Source organism: Aethalodelphis obliquidens, unplaced genomic scaffold, assembly GCF_003676395.1.
Source record: "Aethalodelphis obliquidens isolate GAN/ISIS:26980383/991018 unplaced genomic scaffold, ASM367639v1 scaffold11, whole genome shotgun sequence".
In the NCBI taxonomy this organism is placed as follows: Eukaryota; Metazoa; Chordata; class Mammalia; order Artiodactyla; family Delphinidae; genus Aethalodelphis; species Aethalodelphis obliquidens.
In genome coordinates this window covers 6090098-6111618 of record NW_020837955.1, presented here as the reverse complement: position 1 = coordinate 6111618, position 21521 = coordinate 6090098, and the positions used below count along the sequence as shown (strand labels likewise).

Genomic DNA, 21521 nt, shown 5'->3' with positions numbered 1-21521 from the left:
CACACACACACACACACACACACACACACACACACACACACACACACCTGCCAGGCCTCTGCTGTTACTCCCATTGCTGCCTTATTCACTAAGACCCTCCTCACTTCACTCCTGAATTACTGTGGCCTCTGCCTGGCGCTCCTTACTCCTTGTCTGAACCTGTGCGCACAGTGTATCGGAACAGTTTTCCTCACACTGAGCTTTTATCATATTAACTACTGTGCCCTGTGGTTTGTACAAAAAGTGTTACTTCGATGGCGCCAGTGTTGGTCTGTGTTCTGCTTGACTCCGGTGTTTCTGAATCCAGTGTGTTCCTCCTAGATTAGTCTTCCTCAGCTATCACTATGATATCTTTCGATTCACGAGATTGTAATAGAAGCTTTTATATACTGTTACCAGGAGTATGCACTGTGATGTCTTTCTGCGGGGCAAAGCCTTAAAATGTATATATGCTTTATTTCACCTTGACATTATGCTTTTAATCATGCCTTTGAGCATTTTAAAAATATGTATAATATAACTATTTATTGTTGCTATTTTTTAATTTTTTTTATTTTTTTTTATTTTTTGCGGTACGCGGACCTCTCACTGTCGTGGCCTCTCCCGTTGCGGAGCACAGGCTCCGGACGCGCAGGCTCAGCGGCCATGGCTCACGGGCCCAGCCGCTCCGCGGCATGTGGGATCCTCCCGGACCGGGGCACGAACCCGTGTCCCCTGCGTCGGCAGGCGGACTCTCAACCACTGCGCCACCAGGGAAGCCCTGTTGCTATTTTTAAAATAAAATTTGTTGGCATATCCTAATTGGTCCTTTGGAAGGAGGAGCGTCTATACTGGAAACACCTGGGAACCATTAAAAATGATGAATATAGAAAATACTTTTTTTCTAGTAAGCATTTAATTTTTTTTTTGATATCCCCATGGTATATCCTTTAACATCGTGGTTCTTTGTTTTGTTTTGTCTTTTTAAGATCTCTAGTAGTTTTCTGTTGTTCATCAAATTAATCCTTGCTTCCTATGCCTTGCCTGGCTTCCAGGGCCCTGCATCAACCTACTCTCAAATTGTGCAGCAACCTTATAGAAATCTCAACCACTGCAATCTGTTTTATCCCTGACTGGACTCCCACGGCCCAAACTCACTTCCAGTTGTGCTCTTGTTTATGTACTTTCCCCACTTGACTACCCTTTGTGTCTCTCTCCTCGTTCAACTCCTATCATTTTGAAAAAATAAATTTATTTATTTTATTTATTTTTGGCCGCATTGGGTCTTCGTTGCGGCTTTCTCTAGTTGCGGCTTTCTCTAGTTGCGGCTTTCTCTAGTTGCGGCTTCGTTGCGGTGCGCGGGCTCCTCATTGTGGTGGCTTCTCATCGTTGCGGCTTCTCTTGTTGCGCAGCACGGGCTCTAGGTGCGCAGGCTTCAGTAGTTGTGACACGTGGGCTCAGTAGTTGTAGCTCACAGGCTCTAGAGCACAGACTCAGTAGTTGTGGTGCACAGGCTTAGTTTCTACGTGGCATGTGGGATCTTCCCGCACCAGGGATTGAACCCGTGTCCCCTGCATTGGCAGGCGGATTCTTAACCACTGCACCACCAGGGAAGTCCCGTTTCATTTTTAAGGGTCTACTTCTTATGAATCTTGTCCTGATTTTCTCAGTCCTTCGTGGCTATATCATCCAGTTCTATGGTTCATCTCAAGTAAACAGGTGTTCTGGAAAGGAGCCTGGATTCAACAGAGGAACTAGAATGTGACTGGAGAATACCTGTGAGATGACTGTTGTTTTCTGCTGAAGGTTGATTTTTGAAGGCTATTTGGAATGGAGCCATGCACACACCGGTCCTTGCTGCTTTGTTCTTTTTCTACTTAACTGACCATCTTTGTTCTCCAGTAAAGAGCTGGCCAAGGGAGAAGTCATGTTTTCTTTTTTAGCTTCAAACAATTTTGCAAGGAAAAATTAGGTAAAGTTCAAAGATAAAGGTTTGCTCTAGAGTGCAATATTCCTTTTATTATCTTTTTCATCTGTTCCTCTGTGGATTACTTCTAGCATCCTCCTGCAAGGCACATACATGGCCTGATTACTCGAGCATTTTCTCCTCTCCCTTATGCCCAAATCTTGATCTATTGCATTCACTGGGCTTAGTCTGAGAACTGAAGAAGAGAGAACTGCATTCGTCCATTTTTGTGTTTGGATCACTAGACTATACCTCAGCCCCATTCACTGGTCCTGCTCAAACCCCTGCACAGCCCTTCTCTACCCCATACTCCATGGGTACTATATATGAATTGTCTTTTTGTAGTTCATGTGCTAACTTAAAATATTTCTATTATGAAAATTTGCAAACATACAAATAGAGAGCATAGTAAAACATGCTTCTTGAATACCCACCACACAGATTCAATTACCAACATTTTTAGTGTACTCTTTTAAAACCCAAGTTTATCTTAATATTTTGTTCTCTTACGCTATAACATCTGTCTTTCTAAAACTTGTCTTTTAGTCATGTGCTTAATAGATTGAATAGTGATCTCTTCTGTGGTATTCAGTTTCAATACTTATTCATTGTCAAAGACAGTGGTATGTGAGAGAAATTAAAATTAAACAAGCATAGCTAATATATTGATAACTTCATATGGTAACTTTGGGCACAGGTTACAATTTAATTGTAATTATCATTTCTATTCTATTAAGTTAACCCCTAAACCTGAAAACTAAATTTTCACCTATATTTTTAAAAATTAAAATATGATCGATCATGTGAGTCATTAACCCCATTCTGGTTACTTACCAGGGAGTGTTATTTCTTGTGAACGTCTCTTATTCTTCATCCGATTTCCTTTGTATATAATCTTGAAATTACTAAATACTTTCAATGTGTTCTTAGACCGTCTCATCCCTTAAGGACATAAGAGCAACAGGAATCTTCCTTATAGACATTAATACTAGTATTGAAAATTATGAACTACATTTTGTCTGTAAGAATACTTCTTAACTAAATAGGATAGCATTATGATATTAGCTTTAAACCAAGGTTAATCACTTTTATTCCACTGAATAACTCCTTGCTTTTGCACATTATAATTCACTGTTGAAATTCTTTAATTTTTTTTCCTATTTTTTTTTCTTTTTCTGCAGCTCTTGTAAATGTGAAACTCTGGGCCATTGATCGACAATGTTTTCAAACAATAATGATGAGGACAGGACTCATCAAGCATACCGAGTATATGGAATTTTTAAGAAGGTAGGATGCTTTCTTTTCTCCTTAGAGTGTTTTATTGTCTTTTCAACCTTCCTCTGAAACGCAGCCCGGGGAACACTTTTTGCCTTTATCTCAGTCTTATTAGCCTACAAATTTGTGGAAGTACAAGACTTTGCACTGGCTTCTTTCTATTTCTGCTGCCAAATTTCATGATAGGTGGTTAAGTCAGAACTTCAGAGTTTCATCCAACATCCTCTCATAGAGGAGAGCAGCATAGAGGAGAGAAGCAAGTGAGCATTTGCAGGAACAATGACAACAAAAAGGATATTGAGTCCATCTCTAACTGTTGATCAATTAATATATTTACCTCTTCTAAAGCAACCCACAGTATAAGACCGAATCATCTCTGTGTGAGGTTCTATATTAAAGATCAGATGACTAAGATGAAAAGTTCCAAGAAGAAGTTTATTATCCTTTAATCCTGAATTTAATTTCCCAAATTAAATTCATTTTATGTTGCAGTTCTGAGGTATCAAAAGCTTTTCTTTTCCTGATATTATATATTATGATAATAACTCAGTATACCATAGGAATTGGAAAAAAACGCCAGCTTTCGTTTCTTAGGAATATACTGATAGTCACTGAAATTCATTTGTCTCTAGGCTTATTTTATTTTAAAGAGTATATATTATCATTAAAAAGAATATTGACAACTTTGACTTTTTTTGAAAAAGTTATTTTGTATAATTTTTCTTTTGAAACAGAACCATCACTAAATAGTGATGTACAGAGTATGTGAGCTAAATGGGAGTGCAACACCAATTAAGAGTCCATTTTTGAGAGCTAGAATGTTAAACTGGCCTTTTTATTTTATATTTCTGGTGAAGAAATTGTTTAAATGGAGTCAAAAAATCATATTTTGTGTCAGTGATAGAAAAATCTTAATGAATATCTATTGAATTTTCTTAAAGGCAATTTTGCTGTTCCTTACTTGGGTATTTCTTTTGGTTAACTTATTGTTTCTGATTACATTTTTTATTTCCACATAATTTTTCTTTATTCCTGGTAAAAGGACAATAAAAATTCAAATATGACATCAGGTGAGACCTATTAAAAAACTTACTCTATTGTTAAGGTGTTGGTTTTTTTTACTAAAGGTGATTGAATGAAACAGAAGTGGAAATGTGAATTTCTTCTGTTTGAAGATTAGTATAGTTTGCGAGGAAATTAAATTATTCAGGTGCCATCTGTGTATGTTATATATGTATATATATGTTGATATGTGTGCTGATACATAGATGTGTGTATGTGAATGGAGACAGAAAGAGATAAGAGTGAATGTCCATTTTTAAGCCTTTATTAAAGTACAAGTTACTGATTTCTTGTGATGCAGCCCTGACAGAGAAAGATCCCAATTGGTAATCAGTGAAATGCTTGTCTGTGGGACAGAGTTAACTGTTTGTCTCACATACCTAAGAGCTGGGTATTTATGATGCTGGTTTCAGCTTCCATAAGTTAGTTTTCATAAGGAAATGGAATGAGTGCCAATGCTGTCTTTCATGGCTCCAACAAAAACTCTTTATTAGAGGCACAATTTCAGGAAATTGTACATGTCTGTGTGTGTGTGTGTGTGTAATTGATCCTGGATATACTTTTATTTTTGTATTCTCAGAGATGCCCAAATTTATCATCTATTTTGACAATTCAAACCTTAAACAATAAAAGTTGGTTCTCTTAGATTGCGTAAACATTTCTTGTTGGTCAGCTTAGAGCAAGTGGAGTTGAACTGATTTACTAAAAGAGACAGGCACTGACTCTGATGTCACTCTTCATCTGGCCACTCTGTAAAACATCAGGTCCACATCATTTGTGTATATAGTAGTGGGCTGGGAGTCCAGAAAGGTGACAAATGACCACTGTTGCCTGGGGCCAGCTTTAATCTTCCTAAATTATTACTGTGACCAACTGGTTCTCTTTCTACAATGCTCATAGTTCCTGTTGAATTAGTTACAGCATCATTAGCTCAGTATTCAAGGTCCTCCAACAGCCAATGGCAGCCTGCTTTTTCAGCCAGATTTCTTCTCGCCCCAGGCAAACCAAATGATTCCATGTGCCCAAGCAGACCTTGTGCTTTTATGTAGCACACTGCCTCTGTTGCCTTTTCCCCCACTGTCAATGTTTAAGTCTCTCTCTTCTTTTTATATTCAACTAAAAGCTGCCCTTTCCACAGATACTGATGGTTCTACTGGGAAGCAATCTCTCTCTTCTCTGGAGCTTCATTTCTACCATGTGTGTTATTTTCTACTTTATTATAATCTCACTGCTAAACTTATCTCTACTTTTAAACTACAGACTTTTCGGGACTAGAGCTATTTCTTAAGCATCTTGGTATTCTTCTTTGGCACACAGCTTACCACTTTGTAGACAGGCAGTTTACAGGACAGTAAGTGTGGGATGAGTACGTAATTTGAAGGGCCCACTGGAAAATAAAATTCAGGACTCCTTTTGCAAAAATTGTGAAAAATTTCAAGGCACTGGTGGCATAGTATGAAACCAAGTATAGGGATCTTCTAATCTTGGGCCCTGTGCTATTATACTTGTGAAACTAAGAGTGAGTAATCATTCCTCCTTCACTTTCCCAGGTTAATACTTTCTGCCATTTATTTTGCAAGGCTGTTGGAATGACATAATATTCCCCAAGGAAATGTAGATCTTGTCAAAAACTAAGATGACCAAAATTAAACTTTTCTACCATAACTTCAGAATTTTTTATTTCCCTGTTTATTGTTGATTTTAAAATTCTGCTTACCACTCTTACATTACGTAAAAGCTTTAAAAGTTTATATAGTTAAGTCAGCCAACTTTTTACTTTATGGTTTCATGTTTAGAAAGACTTACTTTATCATAAAAACATAGACTTAATACTTAAATCCTCTGTAGCAGCCTGTGTGTGTGCACGTGCGCTTGTGTGTATGCGCATGGCGGGGTGTTTTTCTCTAATATGCTTGCTAAAAACTTTCATCTGAATTCTTCTACTATAGATACATATACTTCATAGTTTGTTAAGGATTTAAGCAATGTGACACAATCAGAAAAATTAAAACTCTAGCAGATGGTATTAGAAATCATCAGAATTCTTCACAGTGAGGGTCTCTGGTACATTGGAATGCCTTCCTAATGGAGGACTTTCAAGGGCAGGGACAGGCTAAAAGAGGAGTGATTCTGTATCACTGCTCATCTCCCCATACCACACTTCACTTTTCTAAATAAGCAGTAAATTTGGAGGGTGAGAAAAGGAGGGGACACATCAGACATGTAAATGCACAGACAAAATGCAAGGATTTTTCTCATCAAAGTCGGTTTTTTTCATTCCAGTGTGTTTACTCATTTTGTAACCACCAGTCATGTGGTCTGGCCTCCTCTTTGCTATTAAACGCCACATCAGACCGTGATTCTGGTCTTTAATCCTATTTAGTTGTTTCTCTTTTGTGCTTAAATTTCACATTCCCTGATGTAAACACATGTTCCTATGCAAGCATAGCAAAACCAAAAAATATTCAAGGGGCAGTGCTGCTAAGCAAGGTACGATTGCTATAGGTCCAGTAGCGATTTTGTGAGATGCATTTTTTATCTTCTTTGGCTACTGAAAAATGCTGTTTTGCAGATGGATTCTGAAAAATAACTGCTAGAGTTAACTGCCAGAGTTAATTTGTGTTGCTTTTTTTCTGAGCATATTCTCTGTGCTACTGTTGGCACAGACATCTATAGCCAGAGGAGCATTAGAATGCAGTTGTGTGACCACTGGGATATGCTTGAAGGAACTGGGTTTTCTGTTGGCCCCGAACTATGATGCTGCTGAACCTCTATTTATCTTAATGCCTCCCTGACAAATCAGAGACACAGCAGGGACTGTTTGGAATTTAAGCTACTCAATCAAGCCTGTCGACCCACAAAAAAACCTTTTCTTGATCCACTAAAGAATCTTTTGGTAAGGCAGATATGCTCGCATCATCATTCTGCATAAAACCTTTCCATGACTACTACTCCCTCCTAAGATAAAGTACGGCTTTCGCACTGTCGTCAAAGCCCTGCTTCCTCTGGCTACTGCTGACCTCCCTAGGTTCATCTCACTCTCCATCTTCTCCTTCCTTGTCTTCTCATTCCCTCTATGCTCTAGTCCCCTGGTGAGCCTTCATTTCCTTATATGCTGTGTTCCCTCGCAATGGAGATCCTCCTAAGAGACTCCTCTCCCTTTGAATGGATGCATTTTCTAGGGTGATCTATGGTGTAGCACCCTGGAAATGGTGTGCCATTATGGCAGAAAAAAGAATCTGGTCTCAAACAATTACAGATTTCTGATTTACCTTCCTTAGGTTGAAAGAGAAATTAATAGTATTAGCCACCAAGTTTCATGTTGTATTTTCAATAAATAGCATTTTAAAGTTTAGGGGTTTTGAAGTTCTTTACCTATTTGATTCTCAGCTGACTCTCCAACCATTAAGGTAATTTTCAGTTTTGGGTTTTTTTTTGTTTTTGTTTTGTTCTGTTTTTGTGGTACGTGGGCCTCTCACTGTTGTGGCCTCTCCCGTTGCGGAGCATAGGCTCCGGACGCGCAGGCCCAGCGGCCATGGCTCACTGGCCCAGCCGCTCTGCGGCATGTGGGATCTTCCCGGACCTGGGCACGAACCCGTGTCCCCTGCATCGCAGGCAGACTCTCAACCACTGCGCCACCAGGGGAGCCCAGTTTTCAGTGTTAAAACTAGCAGTCATGTGGTTTGGCCCTCTTTGGGCAGAAGAGTGGATCTTCTTCAGGGATCTCTGATCAGATCCCTGGAAGCTAATTTATAACAAAGCCCAAAGCTAATGGCTCCCTATGAGGGCCGTAGCAGCATCCACATACAAGGTGTCCAGATGAGGAGTGGGCCTTTGGCAAATCATAGAACTACTCTGTTGATTAATCCTTCTGCCCCAGTTTGCTCATTGAGAGCCCTGGTATACATTTTGATGCTGTGTAAAGGTTCCTTATTCCGTATGTCCATTCCTAGGGAGTAAGCCCAAATCTAGTTTGTTATCCCCCCTTATTCTCTAAAACAATAATACTTGTATATACATCTAACATATAATTAAATGTTACTTACATATGCATATTAGAAAAGTAAGTGATTCCTTTAAAAAAAGCAATATGACTTTGTTCTAGAAACTTCATGCTATCCTTTGGATATCAGAATGACCTTCACTATGTGGATAATTTCATTTGGGGTTGACTCTATGACTTCAGTCTATATCCCAGACCAACCTTCCTGAAATGTCTCTTTAATTGCTTTACATTTCTCTCATCTGGTAGTTTTGACCACACCTGTCACTAGCAGCGGCCTAGCCTACATAATGATGCATCTTCATGTCTGGTCTGATACATCAATAATGATTAAATTTTAGTTTTAGAAAAATCTAAGACAAGATATAGTTTCATCTCTGTGCGCATTTTATAGGTGAAGGAATTGAGTCTCAGAGGCCAAAATAAGTTCACATTCAGTTAGAAACAGAACTTAGAACTCAGTCTGAGTATTCTACCATACCTGGACTCAAGTTCACAGTTCATTCACAGCTTCTAATGAAGCTCCTCACTGTAGTAAACGTAACATGAGGGGGGGTTAGTGGTATTTTCTTTTTGCCTCTCCACAAAGGTAACATACTTAGATTATTAGTTTGATATTACATAGGCTTTTTTCTGTACTCTATATTTTTACTTTCGGCCTGGGGTAATGAAATTTTTAAGTGCCTTGCAAGTTTTTCCTTCTCTGATCCAGTTTAAAAACCCCCCAAATTTCATTTTCTTATAACTCAATCCAACAGGTCACCTTGTTTCTCAGATTTTTATTGTTTATCATATTTATAAAAACGTAGGGAGAGATTTAGAGTTCTTTGAGTAGAATACAAACTTGTAAGGGATATGAGAGGTTGCTCATTTCACTAATGAGAGAGCCGAGGCCTAGATTGGTTGTGGGAGTTGCCCAAAGTCACATGGACAATTGGTAGTACAGTTGACCCTTGAACAATGTGCAGGTTAGGGGCACCAACCCCCATGCACTCAAAAATCCGAATATAACTTATAGTCAGCCCTCTGTATCCATGGTTCCTCCGTATCTGCCATTCCACATCCTCAGATTCAACCAACCGTGGATCATGAGGCGCTCTAGCATTTACTGTGGAAAACATTTTCATGAAAGTGGACCCATGCAGATCAAATCCCTGCTGTTCCAGGGTCAACTATATACTGATCCAGCTCTCTGCCCTCAGGTAAAGCTGAAATTCAACTGTCTTTTGTTCAAAACCTCCAGCGTATAACTCAACACGATCTTGACTAAACACACGTTCCGGTGTTTCACAATTCCTCTAGGATATGTTTTAATACTCCTGCTAAGATTGCTATATTGTCCATAGGAAGAGAAAGTAACTGCTTACAGCTGCCCTTGTAATGTCAGTTTTGAATGACAGATGTGGGGTGGGGTCTGCAAATTTACATTTTTAACAAGTTCTCAGGTGATGCTCATGCTTTTGGTCTGGGGACCGCTCTTGGGAATCACTGATCTAGGATATAAGATGAAGGTAGAAAATATATTTCAAATATTTTAAATGTTTGTGTGACTTGTTATGAAAAGAGCATTTGTTTAAATTTTGGATTCAGCATCTTATAGGTATGTAATCTTAGGCGAGTTTCTTTAAACAGACTCTCAGTTTCTGCAACCAAAAATAGGGTACCCTCCCACAATGAAGGATTATAATTAGGAATAAACAAAATACGATAATATGAGCAGTTACCGAGTGTGTGCTAAGCAATGTTCAAAACACTTTAGATGTATTAACTTATTTAATCCTCAAGAAAACTCTTTAAAGTAAGTACTAACATTTACATTTTACAGATGAGAAAACTGAGGCCTAAGAGTTAAATAAAGTTCCACTGACTTTGTCCTTGGTGTATCTGGGTTTCTTCCCATTTACTGTAATTTTTTCTCTAATATTGCCCTTTCCCCAAACCTCAGTAATTTTTTCCTTCCTCCCACCCCTGAGGATATGTTCTTAGAAATAAATACTCTGTAATAGCATAAGATCTGTCACTTTAGATGATGATGAATAAAAGTGATGATGTCTTAGGATTGCTTAGGCTCAGTGATGTTTGGAAGTCCACCACCTGTATGTCACAAGGCACCATTATTACTAAAATGGATATTAAATAACCAAGAACTAAGGGTCACTGTCTTTTGGCATCAGAGGAAAGTGTGGCTTGAAGCTCCTTTCTACCCTCGCACAGATGGTGGTCTTTAGGCAGGACCTGTCCTTGCTTAGTTAAGCTGAGTTCTGTGAACTTCTTTAAGGAATTGCACTATTTGAACGTTTATTGATGGAGTATCTTTGGTACACTTTAGTCTGAAGAAATCATGATGCTACTTTTGGGGCACAAATTATGTAAGGGACAACAATATAGTCTAATCAACTTGTTGAGATCACATTTGTGGAAAAGCAAAATCACGATCCCACTTTCCCTAGATTTTACGGGGGGAGATGGCAAAAGAAGGTGCATATGAAAATCGTTTTAGGGATTTTGGACCTTTTTAAAAATTTTTCGAAGGATAAGTGACAGACCTTTTAAGCTCTTAAGCTTTGAGCTTTAATAGAGCTTTTCTAGAAGATTGTGAAACCCGCATTAGACTTAAGCTCTGCAAAGCTGGCATAGTTTTGACGGCAAATGATGTGACGAATAAAGAGGTACGTTCTCACACCATTTTCAAGTTGGCCTGCTTACAGCCCATTTCATGGTAGCAGATCCATTCTCATTAAAGGTGACACAGGAGCAGATAAATGTAAGTGGCCATTAATTTCATGTTGTCATCTAGCATTTGCACAAGTGTCTCCATATTGATCCTTTTTAAAAAGAGCATGTAATCTGATATTTGCATAATGATATAGTGATCAAAATTATTCATCTACAATGTTTACATATAGGCATACTCACCTCCACATGTGTGAATTCCTTCTAATTCTTGCAAATGATTAATAAGACATCTGATTTATGGTATTTGTGGCTAAAATTGTCCATTTAAGTCAAGTAATGAGTCTTATACAGACAAGTACTGTTTGGCTCTGAGGAAGACAAGGCCCCAACTAAGGGACTTAGTACATTGATTCATTATGCTGCTCGTCCTGAGGCTAAGCTTGAAAGGATGTGTCCCTTTGGGGACTGTAGGCTGACTTTCCTCCATCATGTTCCTAGGATAGTTTCTCAACACTGGGGTTTAAAAAACTAAAGCCGTGTGATAAAGCAGTTTAATATTCCTTCATTTTATTGCTGTAGTTTTGATCCTTATAAATCATTTCTGTAGTGAGGCTTCTGTATTTTTTATTGAAGTATAGTTGATTTACAATACTATATTAGAGGCTTATTTCATTTCTGTATATTTCATGCTGAGCCTGCTTACTGTCCTATCTTTTTAAAATGTTTTGTATGCCAATGATTGGTGCATCTGGGACGGAGTTGTTTTCCATCAGGAGAATTGTTCTGTAATGAACAAGTTCAGAAGGAATCCATGAGCTTTTAGGGGGACTAAGAACGGGGAGCTCCTTGGATCCCAGCAACCTAGATTTCTCCACTAGATGTAGAAATCTACTTCCCCGCAGCTGGAGAGACATCTGAGAATCTGGAGTGTGGATGAGGAAACTCTGTTGAGGGACAAAGTAAACATCCGGGTGATTTAGACAAAGTACGTGTCTCAGCTTGTACGTTTTATCTGTCCTGGGAAGAGGAGAGTACATCAGTTTGTTTAGAAAAAGCCTGAATAAGGAGAAATATGACTCATAGTTTCTGTTTCTAGGGGGTGTGTGTGTGTGTGGTTTTTTTTTTTGGCTTGGAATAAAGTTATTCACAATTTATTTACCAATATGACTTTACCGAGGTGACCTCTTAAGCTTAGAATCTGGCTGTTAAGCAGAAAGGGTATCTCCAAACCAGACAGTCCTGCTTTTCTGCTTTGCCTTGGGTGTAGGGAAAGTGCACTGGAATAGGAAGCCATGAGAGGCAGCAGCTGGCATGGTGTCTGGTAACAGAAAGACGGGCTGGGTTCTGATCACTCCCCCACAGAGTTTTCAGAGCAGTGAAGGAGACAAGGGAGGAAACAAGAACAAAACAGCCCGCACCTGCTACTTTATACACATTATCTCACGTACCTTTGACGGGATTCTCTGAGGGAGTTGGCGTTATTCCCACTTTATTGAGGAGGCAACTGGAGTTATGAAAATGACAAGCTTTCCCAGCATCACACAGCTGGATTCAAAACCAGACCCGGTCCCAAAGTCCTTGTTCTCTTGATCACATCAGGCCAACTTCCTGAAAATGGATAATGTCAGGAGATCAATAGATGAGTATTTATTATATTTTTATATATAGAAGAAAAGTGCCAATTGGTGAACATATTAAAAAAAGTCACAAGGATAAATAATGACAAAATTTATTTGGAAATTCATTTCTTGATGCATTTCAACCATTGAAAAAACTTCCTAACATTAATTTGTGTGTAATCATCTATCCATATATGAAAGGAATCGTGAGGTTTTTTTTTAATAGGATTTACTTTTCTTTCTTAATTAATTAATTTATTTATTTAGGGCTGTGTTGGGTCTTCGTTTCTGTGCGAGGGCTTTCTCTAGTTGTGGCAAGTGGGGGCCACTCTTCATCCCGGTGCGCGGGTCTGTCACTATCGCGGCCCCTCTTGTTGTGGAGCACAGGCTCCAGACGCGCAGGCTCAGTAGTTGTGGCTCACGGGCCTAGTTGCTCTGCGGCATGTGGGATCTTCCCAGACCAGGACTCGAACCCGTGTCCCCTGAATTAGCAGGCAGATTCTCAACCACTGCACCACCAAGGAAGCATCAATTGTGAGGTTTTGAAGAGTTATTTAAAACCAGAGGGGAGAGGATATTTTTTCTTTGAAATCTCCTGATAAGCATAGTATTTTAAAATTTGTATGTATACAACAAATGATAGAATATTTATGTCAGCCTAGGATTCCAATTAAGCAGTGTAACTTCAGTTATTCTATAAATACATAGGGTTTAAAATTATTCAGTACTTTTGAAGAAATTCTGTTTTCTCAGTTGACTGGATGGGGTCCAATGGGTAAACATTGCATTCCATGTTTGGAAAAAAACTCCTTAAGTCCTCTGGTCTGTTGTGCAAACAGATAAATTAAAGTTGCCTCAGAGGATGGTTTTGTTTGTTTTATTTTTTGAAAGAAATTAAATCCATGAGTAAATTTAACACAGACAAGGCCAAGATTTAAGGCAATACAAGGAACATATTAAAATTCAAGGACTTTAGTTGCAGAGAATTCTGAATTCTTACAAATTTCATCTCTCTTTGGCTCATATGCACTCTGAACTCTGTGTACTTAGAAGTAGCATTGTTTGCTGAAATTATGTCCTGGTGTTAGAGACAGGGGAGTTACAGGGAATGAGAGATTTTTGTTGTTATTGTTAATCTATGTTCCAATATCGCCTGGATAAAAATCTGAAAAGATACTATAAGACTATCCAAAAGATAAGTCTGCAAAGTAGCTGAACCCTAACCAGCAAGAAGTTATTGACTGGTCTTTTAGTAAAGTTAGTGAATATTATTCTAAATGGCGTTAAGCCAACCTTCCTTCCTCCTTCCCTTCCTCCTTCCTTTTCTTCCTCTTCCCTTTCTTCTTTGCTTCCCACCTTTCTCCTATTCTTCCTCTCCTCCTCCTCCTCATCTTTTTCCCTCAATAAATAAATGCATTCAGATGTAGAAGCAGTCAGTAGCTTCTTACGGGTAAAGTTTTGGTACAAACAACATGTGATCAAAAGGGTGGATTAAAACCAATATATTCTGCTATGTTAAAAATATTAAATTCATATTTTAAGTACTTTTAGACACTTAATACAAAAGGTGAAGAGTGTGCTAAGTATTTAGTAGTAATGATAGGGCCACCTGGCAAAATGAAGAATTCTATATTGGATGTATAGAATTAGCCCAAGTGAGGTTTAGTTTAAGGATGTATTGTCTCCCTAATGACAGTTCACTCAGTCTTCACTCTTGTTTTTTTTTTTTTGGCGGTACGCGGGCCTCTCACTGTTGTGGCCTCTCCTGTTGGAGAGCGCAGGCTCAGCGGCCATGGCTCATGGGCCTAGCTGCTCTGCGGCATTTAGGGATCTTCCCGGACCAGGGCACGAACCCGTGTCCCCTGCATCAGCAGGCGGACTCTCTCAACCACTGCGCCACCAGGGAAGCCCTCAGTCGTCACTCTTGATGACTTAAACTCTGATTCTCAGAATTCTAATGGCTAGTTAATTAGGCTCTCTAGCACTAAACTATTTTTACTTCAATTTGAAGCTCTCTAATAAGACAAGAGATCCTGTTTGAGTAAAAAAAAAAAAAAAAAAAATCAAGCTTTTTAGAAAAGAGAATTTTTCTATCACTAATATTCTTTTTTTAACATCTTTATTAGAGTATAATTGCTTTACAGTGGTATGTTAGTTTCTGCTTTATAACAAAGTGAATCAGTTATACATATACATATGTCCCCATATCTCTTACCTCCTGCATCTCCCTCCCTCCCACCCTCCCTATCCCACCCCTCTAGGTGGTCACAAAGCACCAAGCTGATCTCCCTGTGCTATACGGCTGCTTCTCACTAGCTATCTATTTTACATTTGGTAGTGTATATATGTCCATGCCAGTCTCTCATTTTGTCCCAGCTTACCCTTCCCCCTCCCCATATCCTCAAGTCCATTCTCTAGTAGGTCTGCATCTTTATTCCCGTCTTGCCCCTAGGTTCTTCTGACCATTTTATTTTTTTTTAGATTCCATATATAAGTATTAGCATACAGTATTTGTTTTTCTCTTTCTCACTTACTTCACTCTGTATGACAGACTCCAGGTCTATCCACCTCACTACAAATAACTCAGTTTCATTCCCTTTTATGGCTGAGTAATATTCCATTATATATATGTGCCACATCTTCTTTATCCATTCTACAGTCGATGGACACTTAGGTTGCTTCCATGTCCTGGCTATTGAAAATAGAGCTGCAATGAACATTGTGGTACATGACTCTTTTTTGAATTATGGTTTTCTCAGTATATGCACAGTAGTGGAATTGCTGTGTCGTATGGTAGTTGTATTTTTAGTTTTTTAAGGAAGCTCCATACTGTTCTCCATAGTGGCTGTATCAATTTACATTCCTATCAACAGTGCAACAGGGTTCCCTTTTCTCCACACCCTCTCCAGCATTTATTGTTTGTAGATTTTTTGATGATGGCCATTTTGACCAGTGTGAGATGATATCTCATTGTAGTCTTGCATTTCTCTGATTAATGATGTTGAGCATTCTTTCATGTGTTTGTTGGCAATCTGTATATCTTCTTTGTAGAAATGTCTGTTTAGATCTTCTGCCCTCTTTTAGATTGGGTTGTTTGTTTTTTTGATATTGAGCTGCATGAGTTGCTTGTATGTTTTGGAGATTAATCCTTTGTCAGTTGCTTCATTTGCAAATATTTTCTTCTATTCTGAGAGCTGTCTTTTCGTCTTGCATATGGTTTACTTTGCTGTGCAAAAGCTTTTAAGTTTCATTAGGTCCCATTTGTTTGTTTTTATTTCCATTTCTCTAGGAGGTGGGTCAAAAAGGATCTTGCTGTGATTTATGTCATAGAGTGTTCTGCCTATGTTTTCCTCTAAGAGTTTGATGGTGTCTAGGCTTACATTTAGGTCTTTAATCCATTTTGAGTTTTTGTGTATGGTGTTAGGGAGTGTTCTAATTTCATTCTTTTACATGTACCTGTCCAGTTTTCCCAGCACCACTTATTGAAGAGGCTGTCTTTTCTCCATTGTATATTCTTGCCTCCTTTATCAAAGGTAAGGTGACCATATGTGTGTGGGTTTATCTCTGGGCTTTCTATCCTGTTCCATTGATCTATATTTCTGTTTTTGTGCCAGTACCATACTGTCTTGATGACTGTAGCTTTGTAGTATAGTCTGAAGTCAGGGAGCCTGATTCCTCCAGCTCCGTTTTTCTTAAGATTGCTTTGGCTAGTCGGGGTCTTTTGTGTTTCCATACAAATTGTGAATTTTTTTTGTCCTAGTTCTGTGAAAAATGCCAGTGGTAGTTTGATAGGGATTGCATTGAATCTGTAGATTGCTTTGGGTAGTAGAGTCATTTTCAGAGTGTTGATTCTTTCAATCCAAGAACATGGTATATCTCTCCATCTATTTGTATCATCTTTAATTTCTTTCATCAGTGTCTTACAATTTTCTGCATGCAGGTCTTTTGTCTCTTTAGGTAGGTTTATTCCTAGATATTTCATTCTTTTCATTGCAGTGGTAAATGGAAGTGTTTTCTTAATTTCACTTTCAGATTTTTCATCATTAGTGTATAAGAATGCAAGAGATTTCTGTGCATTAATTTTGTATCCTGCTACTTTACCAAATTCATTGATTAGCTCTAATAGTTTTCTAGTAGCATCTTTAGGATTCTTTATGTATAGTATCATGTCATCAGAAAACAGTGACAGCTTTACTTCTTTTCCAATTTGGATTCCATTTGTTTCTTCTTCTTCTCTGATTGCTGTGGCAATCAGGATGGGACAGGGGTTAAAGGAGCAGCTGATCTGGGGGCTCTGGCTCACTGAGGCCGGGGGGAGGGAGGGGTATGGATGCGGGGTGAGCCTGTGGTGGCAGAGGCCCGCTTGACGTCGCACCAGCCTGAGGTGCGCCGTGCATTCTCCCGGGGAAGTTGTCCCCAGATCCCGGGACCCTGGCAGTGACGGGCTGCACAGGCTCCCGGGAGGGGAAGTGTGGAGAGTGACCTGTGTGGATAGCTCGCACACAAGCTTCTTGGTGGCTGTGGCAGCAGCCTTAGCATCTCATGCCCGTATCTGGGGACCGTGCTGATAGACGCGGCTCACGCCTGTCTCTGGAGCTCCTTTAAGCAGCTCTCTTAATCCCCTCTCCTCGCGCACCAGGAAACAAAGAGGCAAGAAAAAGTCTCCTGCCTCTTTGGCAGCTCCGGACTTCTTCCCCGGACTCCCTCCCGGCTAGCTGTGGCGCGTTAGCCCCCTTTAGGTCTGTTCACGTACCCAAGCGCCGTCCTCTCCCTGGGATCCGCCTGAAGCCCGAGCCTCAGCTCCCAGCCCCGCCCACCCTGGCAGGGGAGCAGACAAGCCTCTCGGGCCGCTGAGTGGTGGTCGGCTCCGATGCTCTGTGCGGGAATCACTCCGCTTTGCCCCCCGTACCCCTGTGGCTGTGCTCTCCTCCGTGGCTCCGAAGCTCCCCTGCTCTGCCACCCACAGTCTCTGCCCGCGAAGGGGCTTCTAGTGTGTGGAACCCTTTCCTTCTTCACAGCTCCCTCCCACTGGTACAGGTCCCGTCCCTATTCTTTTGTCTCTGTTTTTTCTTTTTTTATTTTGCCCTACCCAGGTACGTGGGGAGTTTTCTTGCCTTTTGGGAGGTCTGAGGTCTTCTGCCAGCGTTCAGTAGGTGTTCTGTAGGAGTTGTTCCACATGTGGATGTACTTCTGATGTGTTTGTGGGGAGGAAGGTGATCTCCACGTCTTACTCTTCCGGCATCTTGAAGCTTCTCCCACTAATAATTATTCCTCATAGCTCTGGTTAAATTGCTCTGGCATCTCAAAGTACATGATTAACTTCTTTAAATAGTTTTTTTTTGATATAAACTTAACAAAAACCTGATTATATTTTTGCATACTTTTCTCTCTTCCAAGTAAACAGAGGATTCCTTTCAGAAAATTTTATAAATTGTCAATAAAGAAATAAAGTGAAAATGCCTTTTTATTTTTAGATTAATGCCCTAACCTAAGATGAAAACTTAATTTGCTCCTTTGGACATATAAGGACCCTTTGGAAAGACCCTGGCCCACTCCAAATGTAGTGGACTTAAGAACTAGGACATCTTACTCTTCCTTTTCTGAAAAGTGGCAGACTTTATTCATACTTAAGGTTCTTAGGCTCAAATTTAGACAGAATTATTCAAAGCAGATTTTAGAATTAACAAATATACTATAGAGTTAGACCTGGAGTACTTCAGGACTCTGTGGCTGACATTATTTTTCTGATCTTTTTGTCTGAGCCACATGTTTGATCTCACTTATTCAAGCTCTAGGTGTTTACTCTGTGGAAATCCCAGCATCCATAAGTCCCTTCAATACTAGCTTTGTCATCTTGTTTCACCAACCTGCCTATATCCCTGTTTCACCAACCTGCCTGTATCCCTGTCCTGGTGTCGCCTGGCTCGTCTGTTGCTGCCATCAACACCCATTAATTTGGTCTCTCCAGAATTAGTTGAAGTTGAGTGCAATATAGTAAACAGGTAGTGTTTTGGGATGACAGAAAAAACAGTATGGTCTAGGGGAGTAAGTGGGCCTGAGGTTGAAATGGGATGTTGATGAAGGAGCCGAATGCAAACCAGGGAAATAAGTCAGTAATCCCAGCACACAGGGACAGATCTGGAGTTTATGTGAAACTGAAGGTCTTGTGCTTAGGACAGAATCAGTGAATGAACCACATTGGAATATCATTTTAGCTGAAGATTTTGATACACCAGGAAAAAGCCATAACTTGGGAAGAGCTGAAGTTGAGAATTAAATTCATAAGCACTGAGAATTAAAGGCATCATAATCATGAAAATTGAGGCATAGGAGATAGCTTTATATGGATTTCAAATACCTTTTAAAAATATAGCTTTTCTAAATTATTTCATTTTAACTGTTATACATTAATAAAATAAAGCATATTTTATAAAAATTCTAAAAAATAAGAGAAAATTGTTACTTTCCAAAAAGATACCTGCTGTCAGCATTTGAGGATTTTAGTTATAATTTTCTACTCATGTGAAAGTTTTACCTAACTGTGCTCATGATGTGTACACAGTTTTTAATGTTGTTAATGTAACATTACATCTTTTCATGTTATTTAATATTAAATCTTTCCATACTCTTCTTTGCCGTCATATGCTGTCAACCATTGACTTCTCTACTTGAGATTAAAGGACTCTTAGTTCTGGGCTTCCCTGGTGGTGCAGTGGTTAAGAATCCGCCTGCCAATGCAGGGGACACAGGTTTGAGCCCTGGTCAAGGAAGATCCCACATGCCACGGAGCAACTAAGCCCATGCGCCACAACTACTGAGCCTGCGCTCTAGAGCCCGCGTGCCACAACTACTGAAGCCTGAGTGCCTAGAGCCAGTGCACTGCAATGAAAAACCCGCGCACGGCAACGAAGAGTCGCCCCCGCTCGCCACAACTAGAGAAAGCCCACGTGCAGCAATGAAGACCAATGCAGCCAAAAATAAAAACAAATAAATAAATAAACTTAAGAGAGAGAAAAAAAAAGGACTCCTGGTTCTGCGAGACCAGGGGATAGTGTAGATGTAATAAGAAAGAGACTTAGAATGGAGGTAACACAACTTCAACCTACTTACGTGCGCTTGCTGTGAATTCCGAGCACGTGCTAATCATACTGTCCTAGGACAGTGGAGAATGGTTAGTGTCAGGAAAAGATCCTGGAGAGGAGTGAGACTGATATGCAGCTTTAAAAAGGAAAGCTTGTGGGTTGGTCTTAAACGTTCTTTTCATGTTGGGTTTTCAGATGCGTAAAGAAGGTTTTCACAGATCCTCTATTTTGATAGGAGAAGAAATTAAGTTAGACACTTCCTAATTTGGGTATAACATTTAAAAAGCATTTTTTATTGCAGTATACCATATGTACTATAATGTGCACAAATCTTAAGAGTATAAATCAGTGCATGCTTATCTATTTCTATGCCCATGTAACCAAGATCAAGTTACAGTATGTTTTCAGGTCCTTGGTATGTGGGCCTCTCACTGTTGTGGCCTCTCCCATTGCGGAGCACAGGCTCCGGACGCACAGGCTCAACGGCCACGGCTCACGGGCCCAGCCGCTCCGCGGCATGAGGGATCTTCCCGGACCGGGGCACGAACCTGTGTCCCCTGCATCTGCAGGCGGACTCTCAACCACTGGGCCACTAGGGAAGCCCTTCAGGTCCTTGAAAGGCTCTTCTGTGCCACTTCCCAGTTAATCTCCTCTGTCAAAGATGACCATTCTGAGCTCGACCATCATTGATTAGTTTTGCCTGTCTTTCACCTTTTTATTGGAATCATATAGTACGTACTCTTCTGTGGCTGGCTTTTGTTGCTTAACATTATGTCTGAGAGAGCCATCTCTTCTGTTGTGTGTATCAGTAGTTCATTCCATTTTTATTGCTCTGTATAAATATGCCACAATTTGTCCATTTTAATGACAATGGTCATTTGAGTTCTTTCCAGTTTTGAACTTTTGTAAATAAAGCTACTGGAAGCTTTCTTTTTTTTCCTGAAAGCTTTCTTGACCAAAGACACCAAAAGTGTCTTTTGGTGAGAAATGCCTTCATTTGTCATGAGTTTATTCCTTGGGATAAAATTTCTGAGCCATAGAGAAGGCATATATTTAACTTTTACAGATAGTGCCATATAATTCTCTAAACTGGTTGAGTCAATTTATACTCCCACCAACAATGAGAAGGTGTACTCCAGATCCTTGCCAACATTTCATATTTAAATTTTTTTCAAATTTTATTTGGCTAGGGCCACAACAGTGAGAGGCCCGTGTACCAAAAAAAAAAAAATTGTATTTGGCTAAAACATTTTAATAAACTAGAATATCAGTCTCCAAATCATTTTGAGTGCATATCTTAACATTTTTTAGCATACTGCCATACACACACGCACACACACACACACACATAGTATACATCCCTTTATAAATGAAATACAGGTACTTCTGAACTAAAGCATACAGAAAATAAAATTTTTGGAAGGTGAAATTAAAATAAATAGAATTAGTAATATTCCTTTCATCAGCCCCATCGATTGTTGCACAGTTTTTGCAAGAAGACCTGCGATGTAAGGATCATAATGAAATCAGTGATTGCAGATGGAATGACTCTACTATCTTGCACAAAAAACCCGTCCCTGGGTTCCCTGGGTGCTACCAGTTTCTCCTGGTCTAGCTTTAGAGGACAAACTAAACTAGATTAGACTGAAGTTTTCCTAGGTCTAGAATCAAAATATAGAAAAGATTTTGGGGGCTGATGATTGTGAGTCATTCCAGTGTAGCCGGCCTCTCGTGTCTTCTCTGGTGCTGTCCATCAAGCTAGTGTACCCTCCCCAGAGGACGACTTTAAGGCACGCGTGCATGCCTGGATTGTAGACCATTTTTTGGTCCCATGTTTACTTTGCTTGTAGTTGATTTTT

The 21521-nt window shown here is 39.7% G+C and overlaps 1 protein-coding gene across 2 annotated transcripts in view; it reads left to right on the top strand.

Annotated features, from left to right (window-relative positions):
* The window catches only part of PRKG1 (protein kinase cGMP-dependent 1), a 1182918-nt gene that overhangs the window by 756156 nt on the left and 405241 nt on the right, over positions 1–21521 (top strand). For both annotated transcript variants that reach the window (XM_027111907.1, XM_027111906.1), the window contains exon 4: positions 3127–3232. In XM_027111907.1, the coding sequence (XP_026967708.1) occupies positions 3127–3232 (106 nt within the window). The remainder of the gene's footprint in view (positions 1–3126; positions 3233–21521) is intronic.